At 35.2% G+C, this 15,381-nt stretch overlaps 3 protein-coding genes and 1 pseudogene across 3 annotated transcripts; 3 read left to right on the forward strand and 1 right to left on the reverse strand.

Moving 5' to 3' along the window:
- Window positions 1-2,145: 2,145 nt before the first annotated feature.
- LOC125816448 (probable membrane-associated kinase regulator 6) lies at window positions 2,146-3,078 on the reverse strand. The gene has a single exon (XM_049496055.1). It carries the CDS (start codon window positions 3,013-3,015, stop codon window positions 2,146-2,148), a length of 870 nt encoding a protein of 289 aa, XP_049352012.1. The 5' UTR covers window positions 3,016-3,078.
- A 3,250-nt stretch (window positions 3,079-6,328) lies between these two features.
- LOC125815708 (acidic endochitinase-like) lies at window positions 6,329-7,421 on the forward strand. The gene has a single exon (XM_049495248.1). It carries the CDS (start codon window positions 6,470-6,472, stop codon window positions 7,364-7,366), a length of 897 nt encoding a protein of 298 aa, XP_049351205.1. The 5' UTR covers window positions 6,329-6,469; the 3' UTR covers window positions 7,367-7,421.
- Window positions 7,422-9,211: 1,790 nt separating this feature from the next.
- Window positions 9,212-10,161, forward strand: LOC125815707 (hevamine-A-like; annotated as a pseudogene).
- A 541-nt stretch (window positions 10,162-10,702) lies between these two features.
- LOC125816206 (uncharacterized) lies at window positions 10,703-15,018 on the forward strand. The gene is made up of 2 exons (XM_049495790.1): window positions 10,703-11,227; window positions 14,252-15,018. The coding sequence occupies exons 1-2, from the start codon at window positions 10,842-10,844 to the stop codon at window positions 14,751-14,753; spliced, it is 888 nt and encodes a 295-aa protein (XP_049351747.1). The 5' UTR covers window positions 10,703-10,841; the 3' UTR covers window positions 14,754-15,018.
- Window positions 15,019-15,381: the final 363 nt, after the last annotated feature.

Here is a 15,381-nt window from a genome sequence, read left to right on the forward strand (position 1 = left end):
CCCCCAGTAGAATTTGTCTAGATTATATATACTCCCTGTTTTAAGATAATAAGTATCTTTTGGTTACATAACAAACTCACTAATTTTCTAGATAACACCATCATTCAAGAAAACATTTTCGTTGGTAAAGAGTTTTAATTACTCCACGTACGTACGATAGACAAATTAAAGCCATGTTTTAAGGTGCACCACTTAAAGTGAGCTGGTAATTGAGATAAAGAATATTAGGATGCTAAAAACATTTAGCGGGGACAAGTAGCTTAGGACGTTACGTTGGTCCCCTCCTCAAAATCTCAAAAGAACCAAAATCAATGTTTTTTATTTTTTCAAATTTCAAATGCCATAAAAAAAGAGCCAAATTTGTGGTGTTTGTTTCCCTTCTTGATAGGAGTGCATAGTTGTACATATGTATTAAGGATAAGAAAACAAATATTTATGCATGGAAACAAAAAAGTGATGGGGATAAAATCTTGGATTTTCTCCTAACAATTGCCACTCATGGGACCCTGTTGTGTCTTTCTTTGTTTCCTTTACCAACTGAACATGATTTCTGTCTCAATGCAGAATTAGCTTTCTCTTTAAAGAAAGTTTTAGCACTTATGTAGACTTTCTTGGGTTCAGTGTCACACTTTAGATAGCCAAACAGTTTGGAACAAGTTTACATTTCGGAGTTTGAGAAGGGTAGAGTGTACGAAACCTTACTCCTACCTGATAAACTATTTTCGAAAGACTCTCGGCTCAAATGCAGTAAATCCAAGTAGTTATTAAAAGGAAAAACAGAAGTGAACGGGAATAAATGCTAACTATAATAAGGAAATCATTAGAGAGCATTGTGAGTTGTTGTTGTCTATTTTCAGTATTTATTATAGAAATGGATGAGTTATGCAGATAATTTAGTAATGTGAACACACAATTTTCCAACCTAGAATTATATTCTTGCTGAACCTTTTTTGTATTGCTTTGGTTAACCTTCTTTTCTTTCTTTTTTCACCTTTTATGTTAAATCTAATAACCAAAGTTAATTGATGGAGACAAAAAAAAATCTCTTTTTTGACAAATTTAAAGAAACAAAAAGGCATAGCAATATATTTAAGAGAGACCATATTGAATTTATTCCCAAGCATAAAAGCTTCCTCACACTAGATGCTTACGTTAAATTCTACTAATTTACCATGATTAAGTTGTAAATTAAGGTAAGAATATATGTGAAGACGTGTCACGTATTTATTGGGCTAGTGTAAACATCAAGTGCAAGTAAACTTTTATCATAAATATCCTAGAACCAACGGCGAATCAATCTAGACTTGATGTAGCAGGGTTCTAGTATGCCCTTTTTGGTTATTTTTGTTGCACTTCTATCTCTAAAAGCGCGAGAATGATGGTTTTTTTTTTTTATGTTACTAACTACTTGCGTCTAAATTCTGAATTTATCATTGCCTCAACATTTCTTAATTTCTTTTTATGAGGTAGGTCATATGACACTCATGAATCAAAAGATAATTAGTTGGTGTTTATGGAGGTGCTATGAAATTTTTAGTAGGCATTGCAATTTTCAAATGTGATATCATGCTCCATTAATTCAACCAATATAAAACTCTAACTTGTAGTGGTGGGCCTTTCATCAAAATCCCTCCCAGCTACTCCACAAAATGGCACAGACCATCTCCAGTAAAGAACAAAAAGAGAAATAAAATGAGACTATGTGAGGGTCCTGATGACATTTTACAACCTTATCCCCACACCATTAAAAAAAAAGAAGGATTAATCTAAATAATCTGTCAATTCAACTGCTTAAACTAAAAATATCCTGTGAATGTATAATACACGTATAATAGTGTATAATCATACTCATTCATTTCAATTATAGCACCATCCTTCAACTTTTGATCTATTATCAAGCATATATAAAATTGGATCAGATAATTCAAAATAAGAAGATACTAGCAAGTTAAATAAGTCCTAATAACTATAACTTGTTTTTTTTTTCACCTCAGAATGTACAAAATAGTGAATCTGAGTGATATATGATAGATTATTTGTATAAAGAGACAAAAATTTAAATATACATCTGAGAAAGGATGAAATTAAACAGCTAGTGTTGCATGTTCTTGACAAAATAATCATCAAGATTGATATCAGGCTCTGTTAACATACCAAATGATCATCAAGATTGATATCAGGCTCTGTTAACATACCAAATGATCTTTTACAGTGAAGAATTGCATCAGAAACCGCGCTCTCCATATCGCGCCAAACATCATTAGAATGATCATAGGCTGGACTTTTTATAGGGGAATTATAAGCCTGTGGTGACTTAATACTACTCCAGCTTTTCACCTTTCTCAAAGTCTTAACTCTACTTCTCTGATCATTACGATTTCCAGCCCAATCGACAACAGAATGAGATTTCATTATTCGATGAGGAGGAGATCCCTGAAATGAAGAATAATCAGTAGTTTTGCAGCTTTGAATTTCACTTACTTTTCTTTGAAGGTCATCAACTTTTGCTGTACTTTTTCTTGAACTTGATATCCTTTTGGAAATTGGCCTGATGAATCCGAACCATTTAACCAAGACTCTGCGCGAAAATTTCCTCCATTTCTCAAGAAAATCAGCTTGATCACTAGTTGTAGAATCTGAAACTCGTGGTGTGGGATGAGTACTACTTGAGGGTACTGATGAATTTATGTTGAAATTATTGAAGGCTTCGCGAAAAGATTCAATCTTTGATTTATCAAGATATCGAGGCATGATGTGTCCATCAGAGAAGATTTCATCAGCATGGACAGATTCAGAAACAGGATGAACATCAAAATTGAAGTTTTGAGCTTCTTCTAGGAATCTTTTCGAGTAAGCGATAAACTTCATATCTTCTTCATCATCATTATCATGATCATCATCACTACTATAACAAGGTCTAGGGGATTCTGTTAGGCCATCAATGGAAGGTTTTCTGTTCAACAACCAGCTATATGAAAAACTCTCTGTGGCAAGAGGTTGTTGGGAATTTTCCATGGTGAATAGTACAATAATATGTGAAGAAAGGAAAAGGGAAATGAGATGTTTATATAAAGACTTAACAGGTTATCCGCTATAACAGATTAAAATATTTTAAGTTGTCGGTGTATATAAGTTAAATCTGTATAAAAATAAAATGCTTGGCTGAGGATAGAGGGACTCACGTGAGCTTGTTTTACAGTAATTTCAGAAATACAATATTGCATAGATTTTTAAAAAAAAAATTCAAACAGCAACACATGTTGCATTCATATCAAACAAGTGATTAATTAGGACAATTCCTCTCTTTTTGTTTTTGTTTTCTCAAAGTAATCATCATATTTACGTAATTATTTCATCTTTTGAATTCCTTTTTTCTTTGTTTTTTTGCTAGCACCTAATGTTATCATGCCGTCCAACTAAATACAATATTAATATTTGCAAAAAAAACAAATGCATAACTGCAAAGAATTGTTAATCCATAATCCTAAATCAAAGAATTTTATCATTTAATATAATCCTAGTGATAGCTCCATTTTGTAGCTATAAGTTATTTAAGAAATATGTTTTAATTAATTTAATTCTTCATATTCTAAGATTATTTTATTAAAGGCTTCTTTGACTAAAATTTTACCAAAGGCCAATTTGATGACATATATGATACTCGTTTTCTGCAGGAATGGGAAAAAGAGATATTATTAAAAAAAATTTGCAAGTATTAGCAGACATGTTGAAGCCATTGGCCATGCTTTAGATAGTGATATTATTTGGCCCTTTGCAATTTTTTATAGAATTAAATTGTAGCTTCCTACATGCTTCTTGTAGAAAAATGATTGTTTTAAAGTATTAGTATTATCTGTCTCTTGACTGTTAGGAGTTAAATAGACAAAAGAAAGCAATGAAGCAATAGTTTAGAAAAAAAAGCAATGAAATATTCAAAGACCAAAGATAATGACCCCAGAATGTAGCCAAAAGGTTTCAAATGCAACTATAGGTAACTATTATATAACTTAGTTAAGGTTGATAACACAGAGTTAAAAAAAGTCAATTCTTGATTGCAGAATCTTTTGCATTCACAAGTTCTGTCTGTCGTTCCCATCACTTCTTACTTAATGGTTAGGTTCGAATTCTACAATGAAGCTTAGAATGAAACTGGTTCTTGAGTCAATCTTCTAAGTCTTTATTGGCTCGAATATCATGACTTTTTGTTCTATTTCTATAAGAAGATTCGTTTAATTCTGGTATGAATGCTTTATTACCCTGGCTTTTAGTTAATGACCAAGGATGAGAAATCCTGTCAATATCAATAAACTCAGTGTAATTCCATAAGTTGGGTATGGGGTCTGGGGAGGGTAAGATGTACGCAGCCTAACCCCTACCTTAAAAGTTGTTTTCGATTGACACTCAGCAATCCTACTCCTTTATATGGACTTGGGACTGGCAATGTAAACGAGCTCATATAGGCGGAGTTAAGAATGAGGAATCCTGTCATTTGTAGGATAAAATGAAGATGCTTTAAACAATTAAAAGCTCGGATTTTTGGAGTTGTGATGATTTTATCTTTTTCCAGTATACGTTACTGTATTAAAAACTAAAAGAATCTTGAAATTGTAAGTAAAGGAAAAGAAATAAAGGAAAAAAGAGAAAAGAAGAGACAACAGACAGAACTGGGGTCCCTAGTTTGTTGGGAGAAAAAGCAGAATCAAAGGCTGGAAACTGACATAGGAACTGATTTACAAAGGTCCCCTACTGGTTTGCACAAAGGAACAGGACTTGTCTGCTGACTAATTCCCTATTAGTTGTTTAGTAAAAATAGAACAACATATGGCAATATCAAGGCCAAATATCAGCAATCTCAATCAGACATTTTCCATCATATGAATTCATAATTGTCTTTTCTGACCAAACAAAAGGAAGTTGTTTATCTTATGAACCATGATTAAGGCCACAATAATCAACACAAGAATGGTGAAGTGTAAGTTGAGGAGAATAAGGGATATATATACATATACCAAAACAAGCTTCATCTTGACAGTTTCACTGGTTAGTTTTATCGTCTTACCATTAGATTACTCCAATATCTATTTAACAGAATATCGACAATATAGGGGTTTAAAGATCTTTATAAAATGGATATAGATCCTTTCATGGTTGAGATTATAAGTAAGTTTTGAGAAATATTGTTCATTCATGACTAATAAATACTATTGTTCTTTCACGCTTCAAAATGATTCATTGTGATAGAACAGCGAAAGACAGGGCTTATATGTTAACCAATATTCTTCATATTCATGAATCATGACTTAGTTCAAAAGAAAGCATGTTCTCAATTTTAAAGTCCACAATCTTGACAGTGGTTCATTATCTCGTTATGCCATGACGTAAACGCCAGAAAAATGTACCAGTAAAATTTAGCAGACCTCTTACCTGTGATCATCCTACCAATTTGTGATCAATGTTATAATTAAGTTATTGTTAAAATTAATGTGTTGTTGTATTAATAAAAAAGTATCTTGGTTGATCCAAAAGTAGTTGGTCAAGTTACTATGTATCACTATATATTTGCTGCTGTATTGAACAAGTGAATAACAACGAATATAAACAAACACTTCTGCTACTGAAGCAATATAGCAGCTCGTTCAGTAAAAGTACTATTGTTGCTTCTTAAGTTACTACATTCCAGACTTACCATCCGTGAAGTCTGGACGAGTAAGTAGAGGTTGTGTGTAAGTATCCTGAACGAGTAAATTTTCCTTTATGGTATTGAACCCGTCTTCAATATGAAAAGACAAAGTCCTAACCACCAGTAGAACAGAATTAGAAAAAAATTGTTCAAATTATATACTTATTTTCTATATGCAATTCAAGAATTCATATCTCAACAATTATCTCACTTGTGCTATGCTAAATCTCTAAGCTTTGTTTCAACATTTGAAGTTTAATTTTAGAGGGCCAACACCAGAAGACTGCACAATTGTTTGTAGTCCTTAGTTTATAGACAGTTAATGATAACAGTGGATGTCGAAAATTTGAATGAGTTCCCATAGTAGTAGACTAAATATGTAGGCACTAAGTCTATACACTAGGCTAATGGCCCTATTAAATTCATAGTTTATGAGACTAAACATTTAAAATGTGAAATCAAGTTTTTCAAGTGAGTTATAGTTTTATTTTGGAAGGACAAACTTTGCCTTTATTTTAACATCACCAAGACTTTGGGATAAGACAAGGGGTAAAAGACAACATAATAGCAAATCCAGAAGCACAAACGAAAGATTAATCCTCTATTTAAATAAAATTGTTAACTACTTAACTGTGAAGCCACGCTTTACTTAGCATAAGCACAAAGTAGGAGTCTGAGTAAGTAAATTTTCATCCTATAAAAAGCAATGATCTAATGCTCTCTAAAGCAGAACAACTTTATAGTTTTTCCTAAAGAAGTCATTTCAAAATTTAGCAAAATCATCAAGGAATGGAACTCCAATCCAATAGATCACTTGCATTTTTCTCCATAGTGATTCTAGTACTAGCAGCTTCTTGTGATGCTGGTGGAATTGCTATTTACTGGGGTCAGAATGGAGGTGAAGGAACTCTGGCGGAAACCTGTGCCACGAAAAACTATGACTTTGTGAACATAGCTTTTTTGCCAACCTTCGGAAATGGTCAACAACCAATGATAGATCTATCTGGTCATTGTAATCCAAATGTTGGCGAGTGTACCAAATTAAGCACAGATATAAAATCCTGCCAAGAGAAAGGAATTAAAGTGATCCTGTCAATTGGAGGCGGTGCTGGGAGCTACTATCTTGCTTCTGCTGATGATGCTAGGGAAGTTGCCACTTATCTTTGGAACAACTTCTTGGGGGGACAATCGACAACACGTCCACTTGGTGATGCTGTTTTAGATGGAATAGACTTTGATATTGAAGGAGGAACAAATATGTACTGGGATGTTCTTGCCAAGTCTCTTTCTGCCTATAGCAGTATCGGCAAGAAAGTTTACTTAACAGCAGCCCCTCAATGCCCATTCCCTGATGCTTGGATTGGAAACGCCTTAAAAACAGGCCTTTTCGACTATGTTTGGGTTCAATTCTATAACAACCCTCCTTGTCAATACAGTTCTAGTGATATTAACAATCTTGAAGCTGCATGGGAACAGTGGACAGCAGATATCCCTGCCAAAAAGATTTTCCTTGGCTTGCCAGCCGCTCCTGCAGCTGCTGGAAGTGGATTCATCCCTGCTGATGACCTCACTTCTCAAGTTCTTCCATCAATAAAAAACTCTTCCAAGTATGGTGGTGTAATGTTGTGGTCAAAATATTATGACGATCAGACCAATTATAGTTCTTCAATCAAGAGTGATGTGTGAAGTTATGAGCTATACCTCAGCCCTTATTTGTGATCAAGTATGTTATGTTAATATACATATATATGTAATATGATAGCAACTTGTCTCCTGTGTAATTATGCTCCAATTTATGTACCCAAAGGAAAATACATAGCCACTTCAAGTTTTTGCACTCTTCATGATCCATCAATGTAAAAGACATAAAAAGAAGACAGAAAAGAGAAGAATATTATTCTAATGTGATACAGGAGCTCAAGTCAAAAGGTAAACTAACTTTAGAATTCCATAGTTGTTTTGGGTTAACTAAGATGGGTCGGATTGTTAATGGTTGGGGCCACCTGGATCAACAAATCAGTGCCATATGTTTAAAACCTCACATGTGCCATCTCATAGTTCCGTTGAAAGGAGGGGCATTTTGAACTAAGAATTTAACGTTAAGGGCAATTGGGGTCCAATTGATGGAAGGAGAAGCATTTTTAACCTGAAAATTAACATTAAGAGCAATTCGGATCCAATAGATGGGATGAGGGCAAAATGTAAGCCATTTTCAGTATGTATGGGGCATTTTTGACCCTTTTCCATAGATTATGTTGGTTCATTTCTCATATGTATTCCACAACATATTGACAATATAGAGGTTTAAATTTTTTTATGAAATGGATGCATTGATGCACATCCATTATTTGTAATCTCATAGACAAGATAAGATATAAGTTCTGAGGAAAAACAAAGCATTGCAATAATCCACATATTATGCTTGATTTCATGCTTCAACATATATTGTTTATTAATGACTAAGATCAACCGTCTTCTGATTTGAGATAGAACGGTGCAAGACATGCCTTATATACTAACAAATAATATTCATCTATGACTTAGTTCAAAAAGATATCGTGTTCTCAAACATAATGGCAGACCTCTTACCTATCATCACTGTTTGAAGTCCACAATTTTGACATTGCTTCATCATCGTGTTACGTACTGACGTAAACTCCAAAAGCTGCACCAGTACAATCTACCAGACCTCTTACCTATCTCCTACCAATTTTTGTGCAATGAATGTTATAGTAATTTATCATCCTTAGCGCTCAGACTTCTTCTTTATCCCTCTCTTTGGTGAGTTCAGCTGAGTCTCATTGGAAGACGTTGACTCTACTAACCAAAAAATGGATGTTTAATGGCTTGCATATAATGAGTAGAGAGAATTACAAGACAAGTTAATATCCCTCTTTCGGTCCATTTCTTCATTTCGACGTTGGTTTAAAGATATTAGTTATTATCTATGCCTACTTAATTGTACTCATCAAGTCCATTAGCAGTAAGTTACAGTTTAATGAACCTTTCAACTTAGATTTGCACCAAAAACTCCAGAATCATGACTAAGTTTAGTTTGCCCAACCAAAACCACCTAACCATCTTTAACAATTCATGCCATGAGTATTGTTACTTTATTCTGTCTAAGCAAGTAATATTTCTTATAACTGGAGGCAAAGAGAATTCTGTTTCTTATAAACTATTTTCAGTGTTGAAGCTACTGGTCCATTTCATTGAAGAGATAGAATTTGGAAGAGGCACAGTTAACAAGGTTCACAGTTGTGGGCTAGTTTTATGTAAAAGGAAAAGCTTTGCCTTTGTTTTAACATCAAAAGACTTTGGGAGAAGACAAGGGGAAAGAGACAACATAATAATCCAGAAGCATAAACAAAAGATTGTTCATAGAATTTGAATAAAACTGAGAACTACTTAACCGTGAAGCCACGCCTTTCTTAGCATAAGCACAAAGTAGCAGTCTGAGAAAACAAATTTCCCATCCTATAAAAGCAATGCTCTAGTGCTTATCTACCAGAATTCTAAAGCAGAACAGCTTTAAAGTGTTTCCTATAGAAGTCATTTCAATATTTAGCGAACATCATCAAGGAATGAAACTCCAATCCAATAGATCACTTGCATTACTCTCCATAGTGATTCTAGTACTAGCAGCTTCTTGTGATGCTGGTGGAATTGCTATTTACTGGGGTCAGAATGGAGGTGAAGGAACTCTGGCGGAAACCTGTGTCACGAAGAACTATGACTTTGTGAACATAGCTTTTTTGCCAACCTTTGGAAATGGTCAACAACCAATGATAGATCTATCTGGTCATTGTAATCCAAATGTTGGTGAGTGTACCAAATTAAGCACAGATATAAAATCCTGCCAAGAGAAAGGAATTAAAGTGATTCTGTCAATTGGAGGCAGTGCTGGGAGCTACTATCTTGCTTCTGCTGATGATGCTAGGCAAGTTGCCACTTATCTGTGGAACAACTTCTTGGGGGGACAATCGACAACACGTCCACTTGGTGATGCTGTTTTAGATGGAATAGACTTTGATATTGAAGGAGGAACCAATCTGTACTGATATGTTCTTGCCAAGTCTCTTTCTGCATATAGCAGTATGGGAAATAAAGTTTACTTAACAGCAGCCCCTCAATGCCCATTCCCTGATGCTTGGATCGGAAACGCCTTAAAAACAGGCCTCTTCGACTATGTTTGGGTTCAATTCTATAACAACCCTCCTTGTCAATACAGTTCTAGTGATATTAACAATCTTGAAGCTGCATGGAAACAGTGGACAGCAGATATCCCTGCCACAAAGATTTTCCTTGGATTGCCAGCAGCTCCTGCCGCCGCGGGAAGCGGATTCATCCCTGCTGATGACCTCACTTCCCAAGTTCTTCCTTCAATAAAAAACTCTTCCAAGTATGGTGGTGTGATGCTGTGGTCAAAATACTATGATGATCAAACCAATTATAGTTCTTCAATCAAGAGTGATGTCTGAAGTTCTGAGCTATATCTCAGTCCTTATCAGTTTACTATACATATATGATATGATGGCCTGTGTAATTATTCAATGTGTTATATCATGTATATCTAAAGGGAAATACATTGCCAATTAAAGATTGTGTAATAACTTGTGACTTTTAAGTTCTGTCCATAATCTATCTCATTGCTGCTGAACCTAACACATAAGACTATTTTTTGTCATTTTCTAAGGGTTTTTTTCCATTATCATGGTGAGAGAACATTCCATTTTGAATGATATTTGTATTTAGGGAGTGCGATTATAAATCACCTTGAATGTAATTTATAGGCAATTTTAACTAAGAGAAATTATATATGAATACGACTTATAAATCCGTATACTGAATACGATTTTAAAATTTTATTAATATTATTTAGTACGAAATATTTTTTGCTATTATTACTTAATATTCATATGAGCTTGATTGGTATTCTTAAGATGAATGCGATCCGATCGAGGAAGAAAGTATAATCCCATTTTAATATTTGTGAACATTTTTTCAAGATATTTACGTTGAAAAAAAAAAGGTCTTAACTACTAAAATATCTCCTTCATCCACCAATAGGAGAATTTTCTAGCGGATCCAACTCCATAACTATATTTCAATTATCCAATTGGAAAATATCTAACTAAATTCTTCCAAAATCTAATCTCCGATGACCACTCTTTTACCGTCGCTGGAAATTTCATCATTCCCCGCCGGTCGCCTTCCTCTGAGGATTTCTTCTTACTTAAACCCTAGAAATGCTCAGAAGCTCACGGTTTCTAGGTGCGGAATTAGGGGTGCTAGGGTTAGGGTTTATTCGTATGTGAAGGATTTGGAGGAGTTTCCGTCTTTGAATTCAGAGAATAATTTGGGGTTTTACGCACAGTTCTCTGCTCATGTGCAGACTAGCACGTCGTTGTCGTCGTCGATTGAGGTGAACGAGGAAGAGGAGGAGGAGAAGCGGAATTACTATCTGAATACGGGTTATGCTATTCGGACTATCCGAGAGGAGTTTCCTTCCCTCTTCTATAAGGAGCTAAGCTTTGATATCTACAGGTTTGAGTTGTTAATTATCCATTTTTGTTGTGATTAGGTGTTGTTGATAATGATGTTATTTTTCTTTTTAAATATCCCTGATTTCTGACCTAATTCAGCTTATTTTAGTTGCGCAAACCTTAGCTACTCTCACGTCAATAGGTTGACAATTAGTATAAAAAAATAGTGTAATTATGATGAAACATGTGTACTGAAGCCAAAATGGGCATGAATGGAGTGGAATTGATACATCAGGTTCCTATAGCTGACCTTAACTATTTCGGAACTGACGCGTCAGTAGATTGATGCAGGTGATGATCTGGTTGTCTTGTTCTAGCAATAACACCAGATATGAGAAACAAAAATTTTGAGTTTTTTTAGATTTGGGTGAATTGCAGAAAGAATCATTAAGCTGTTTGAAAGTATCCACAGAACTTAAGGATGGTGAGATTATCTACCCCTTCTTTTTCAATTAAGGGATCTGTTACATTTGTTTGAGGGACTGGAACAAGGGAAAGAAACTTTTCTATGAAAAATGTGACCAAGAGTATTTGGAAAATGTCAATATTTTAAGATCCAAGTGAGAAGTGGCTCAGAGTCTTAGACAACTATTAATGGAGGAGCATTTGCAGAAAGTAGACGCAAAAAATGTTCAGCGTTAAGTCTCCAAAGCAAAATAAAAGAAATAAGTTTTATTATTTAGAAGTAGCATCATAATTTACAGTTCTTATTGGTTCAAATTGTAGTTTTCAAGATCGAGCATAGGCAAATAATGAAAACTGAAATAGTCATATCTTTTGAAACTCAAGCTCCCTATGAAAACAAGAATTTATATGAGAAGGGAGAAGTAAACAGTCACTTTTCCCGTTTTAAGTCATTCATATGGTTCTTGTGGATTATCATTTTGATGGCTCTTTCCTTCTTATTTTGTTTGAAGATTTTAGATTGCGAGGATTGACTAATGGCTTAGTGGGTTAAAAATGCTATTTTGATTTTTGGGATAGCTAATTGTGATTTGCTGCATACTGCAGTTCACTTTCAGTAATTGCAGCAAGAATCATTTAACTATTTGAAAGTATCCACAGAACTTAAGGATGGTGAGATTATCTACCCCTTCTTTTTCAATTAAGGGATCTGTTACATTTGTTTGAGGAGCCGGAACAAGGGAAAGAAACTTTTCTTTGAAAAATGTGACCAAGAGCTATGTTGCTCGGACTCTTCAAAAATGTCAACGGGTGCGTGTCGGATTCGCCAAATGTAGTGTATTTTTGGAGAATCCGACACGGGTGCGGCATCAAAAGTGAAGAGTCCGTGCAACTAAGACCAAGAGTACTTGGAAAATGTCAATATTTTAAGATCTAAGTGAGAAGTGACTTAGAGTCTTAGACAACTATTAATGGAGGAGCATTTGCCGAAAGTAAACGCAAAAAATGTTCAGTGTTAAGTCGCCAAAGCAAAAGAAAAGAAATAAGTTTTTTTTTATTTAGAAGTAGCACCATAATTTACAGTTCTTCTTATTGGTTCAAGTTGTAGTTTTCAAGTTTCAAGATCGAGTATAGGCAAATAATGAAAACTGAAATAGGCATATCTGTTGAAACTCAAGCTCCCTATGAAAACAAGAATTTATATGAGAAGTGGAGAAGCAAACAGTCACTTTTCCCGTTTTAAGTCATTCATATGGTTCTTGTGGATTAGCATTTTGATGGCTCTTTCCTTCTTATTTTGTTTGAAGATTTTAGATTGCGAGGATTGAATTAGCTTAGTGGGTTAAAAATGCTATTTTTATTTTTGGGATAGCTAATTGTGATTTGCTGCATCCTGCAGTTCACTTTCAGTAATTGTAGCAGTTGAAGTCAGTGCTTTAATTACAGAAGTCTGAAGGACTTTGGACTTCTGAACTGGGTTGCCTAAACTGAGTTTGCTAATTTTTATTTTTTATTTTTTGATAACCGAGAAATCCGTTTGTGACTCGCCCTTTGGACCAATCACAGCCTTCTAAACTCGGTGGATAATGGGCTAGCCCCTCTACCCTTCTCCACTTAAATACCGGGCTTCGCTTTGCATGGTGTGGGGCTTGAACCTACGACCTAAGCCACAAATCCTCCACCTTTTTCCACTTGAGCTAGCCTTGGGGGCAAACTGAGTTTTCTATTATATGAGCCATTTGGAACAATACACCTTGTGGCTTGTACACTGACTTTACTTTGTATATCTATAAAATCATTACTTCATCAAACGAATAAGATTAAAGATAATAAGATTGATAATTGAACCATTTGGGATATCCTTAGTTTCGTAGGGAGGATCATATAGATTCTAGTTGGATCATGACAAATAAGTGTTCTTCCAACACAAATTTGCAAACAAACAGATCATGGTAGTCCTTTCCCCAGTCCTTTCCCTGGAGATTATGGGGAATGGAATTGATCATGTTGGGTGTTGTAGGATCATGGCAGGTGAGCAATAGCTGCTTTGTCAAACAATTGTGGCTTCACACGTCTCGCTTCCATCCAGTAATCCACAAAAAGACTTCCTAGGGCTTGAAGTATCAAAAGAATGATCTCTTTCACATGTTCTATATTCTTCTTTTAAATTGACTTCCATCCAACTAGCTTGGGTTGAGCAGTTGTTCTCATTGTTGTTGATAGTCAGTGGGCAGGCCAGGTCCCTTTCTAGTAGTTTACTTCAGAGGTTACATAATTAGGATGTAATTACAACTTTAGATTATTATTTTCTAGATGCTGTCGGAACAGTTTTAGGGAAAAATAATACAGTAAACTTGCGTCAATTAACCATGGTTAAGTGATAGAAGTGTGTGTAAACACATGCTATGTATTTATTAGTTTGGTGTAAACACTGGTGCGGGTAAGTTTTTACCCTTAATTATTTTGCTCCACCTCCTTGGATGCTGTATGAATTGCATATGCATGTAATTGTGCACTTAATTTAGTTGTGAATTAATGCAAGTGTGATGACATTGTACCCAATTGTGACTTCAGTGAATTAACGTTTGAGGTGCTAATGGTGCTCTTTTGCGTTCTACAGGGATGATATTGTCTTCAAAGATCCAATCAACACGTTTACTGGCATTGATAATTATAAATCAATCTTCTGGGCCCTACGATTCCATGGCAGGATGTTATTTAGGACCTTGTGGATTGACATTGTTAGTGTTTGGCAGCCAGTGGAAAATATGATAATAGTTCGGTGGACTGTTCATGGCATTCCGCGTGTTCCATGGGAGAGCCACGGTCGGTTCGATGGTACTTCAGAGTATAAGCTTGATAAAGATGGGAAGATTTATGAGCACCGGGTTCACAACATTGCTCTGAATGCACCTCCAAAGTTCCATGTACTTGCTGTGCAGGAATTAATTGAATACATTGGCGGTGCCTCAACACCAAAGCCTACTTTCTTTGAAATCTCTTCCCCTACCTCGAGAAACATTGCTCCAGTATTGAAATTTCCATGGCTGAGGCGGCACCTGGGCTCAATTCTCGCCTCCATAAAGAGAAATGAGGAGGAACAATCAGACCACCAAACGTAGCAAGTGAAGTGCCCGAAAAATTTGGCGCATTTTCGCTCTAGATTCCAAAATCGAATAATCCATACATACAAATATATATGTACTAATATACTCCTGCAGGCAGAAGAACATATCTGGAGTTTTTTTTTTCTTTCTTCCAGGAAGACATCTACTTCTCTCTACTGTATACTTCATTTGAGCTACAGCTACTGGCTTGTGTTTGTAAAACTCAGACTGTTGTACATATGTGTATAGTATATAGCATACCATGTGGTTGCTTTCGCTTCAAAGTGTTTGCTCTGCATTTTGTGAAGTACTACTCATCCCTGTCAATTATATTACTACAACATGTCTTCTCTTTCTAGCCAATTTAAACTAAGGAATGACTGATTTGACACCCCATCCTCCTGGGGTCCCTTCACTGTTAGCCATATTTGGACAACCCAACTTCGATCAGAGACACCAAACAATTCACTGGCAGATGTAGAGACCTGCATTTGCAAGTTGCAACTTATATATAGCACTATAATTCTGCTCATAACAAGAGGTCAGTTCTGTTCATAACAGTCGAATTAAAGTAAAAGATAAATATTTCTGTATGGTTAATCTTGGTACTAAATTATTTACTTTTAGACTAATTTCAATGTTT

The sequence above is a fragment of the Solanum verrucosum genome, unplaced genomic scaffold (assembly GCF_900185275.1).
Source record: "Solanum verrucosum unplaced genomic scaffold, falcon-dt-bn FXZP01000261.1, whole genome shotgun sequence".
NCBI lineage: Eukaryota > Viridiplantae > Streptophyta > Magnoliopsida > Solanales > Solanaceae > Solanum > Solanum verrucosum.

Excerpts from the sequence above, each read along its gene's own strand:
- LOC125816448 (XM_049496055.1), bottom strand. The coding sequence starts at position 3,015 with ATGGAAAATTCCCAACAACCTCTTGCCACAGAGAGTTTTTCATATAGC.
- LOC125815708 (XM_049495248.1), top strand. The coding sequence starts at position 6,470 with ATGGAACTCCAATCCAATAGATCACTTGCATTTTTCTCCATAGTGATT.
- LOC125816206 (XM_049495790.1), top strand. The coding sequence starts at position 10,842 with ATGACCACTCTTTTACCGTCGCTGGAAATTTCATCATTCCCCGCCGGT. Across the intron at positions 11,228-14,251 it reads CTAAGCTTTGATATCTACAG|GGATGATATTGTCTTCAAAG; the intron begins GTTTGAGTTGTT and ends TGCGTTCTACAG.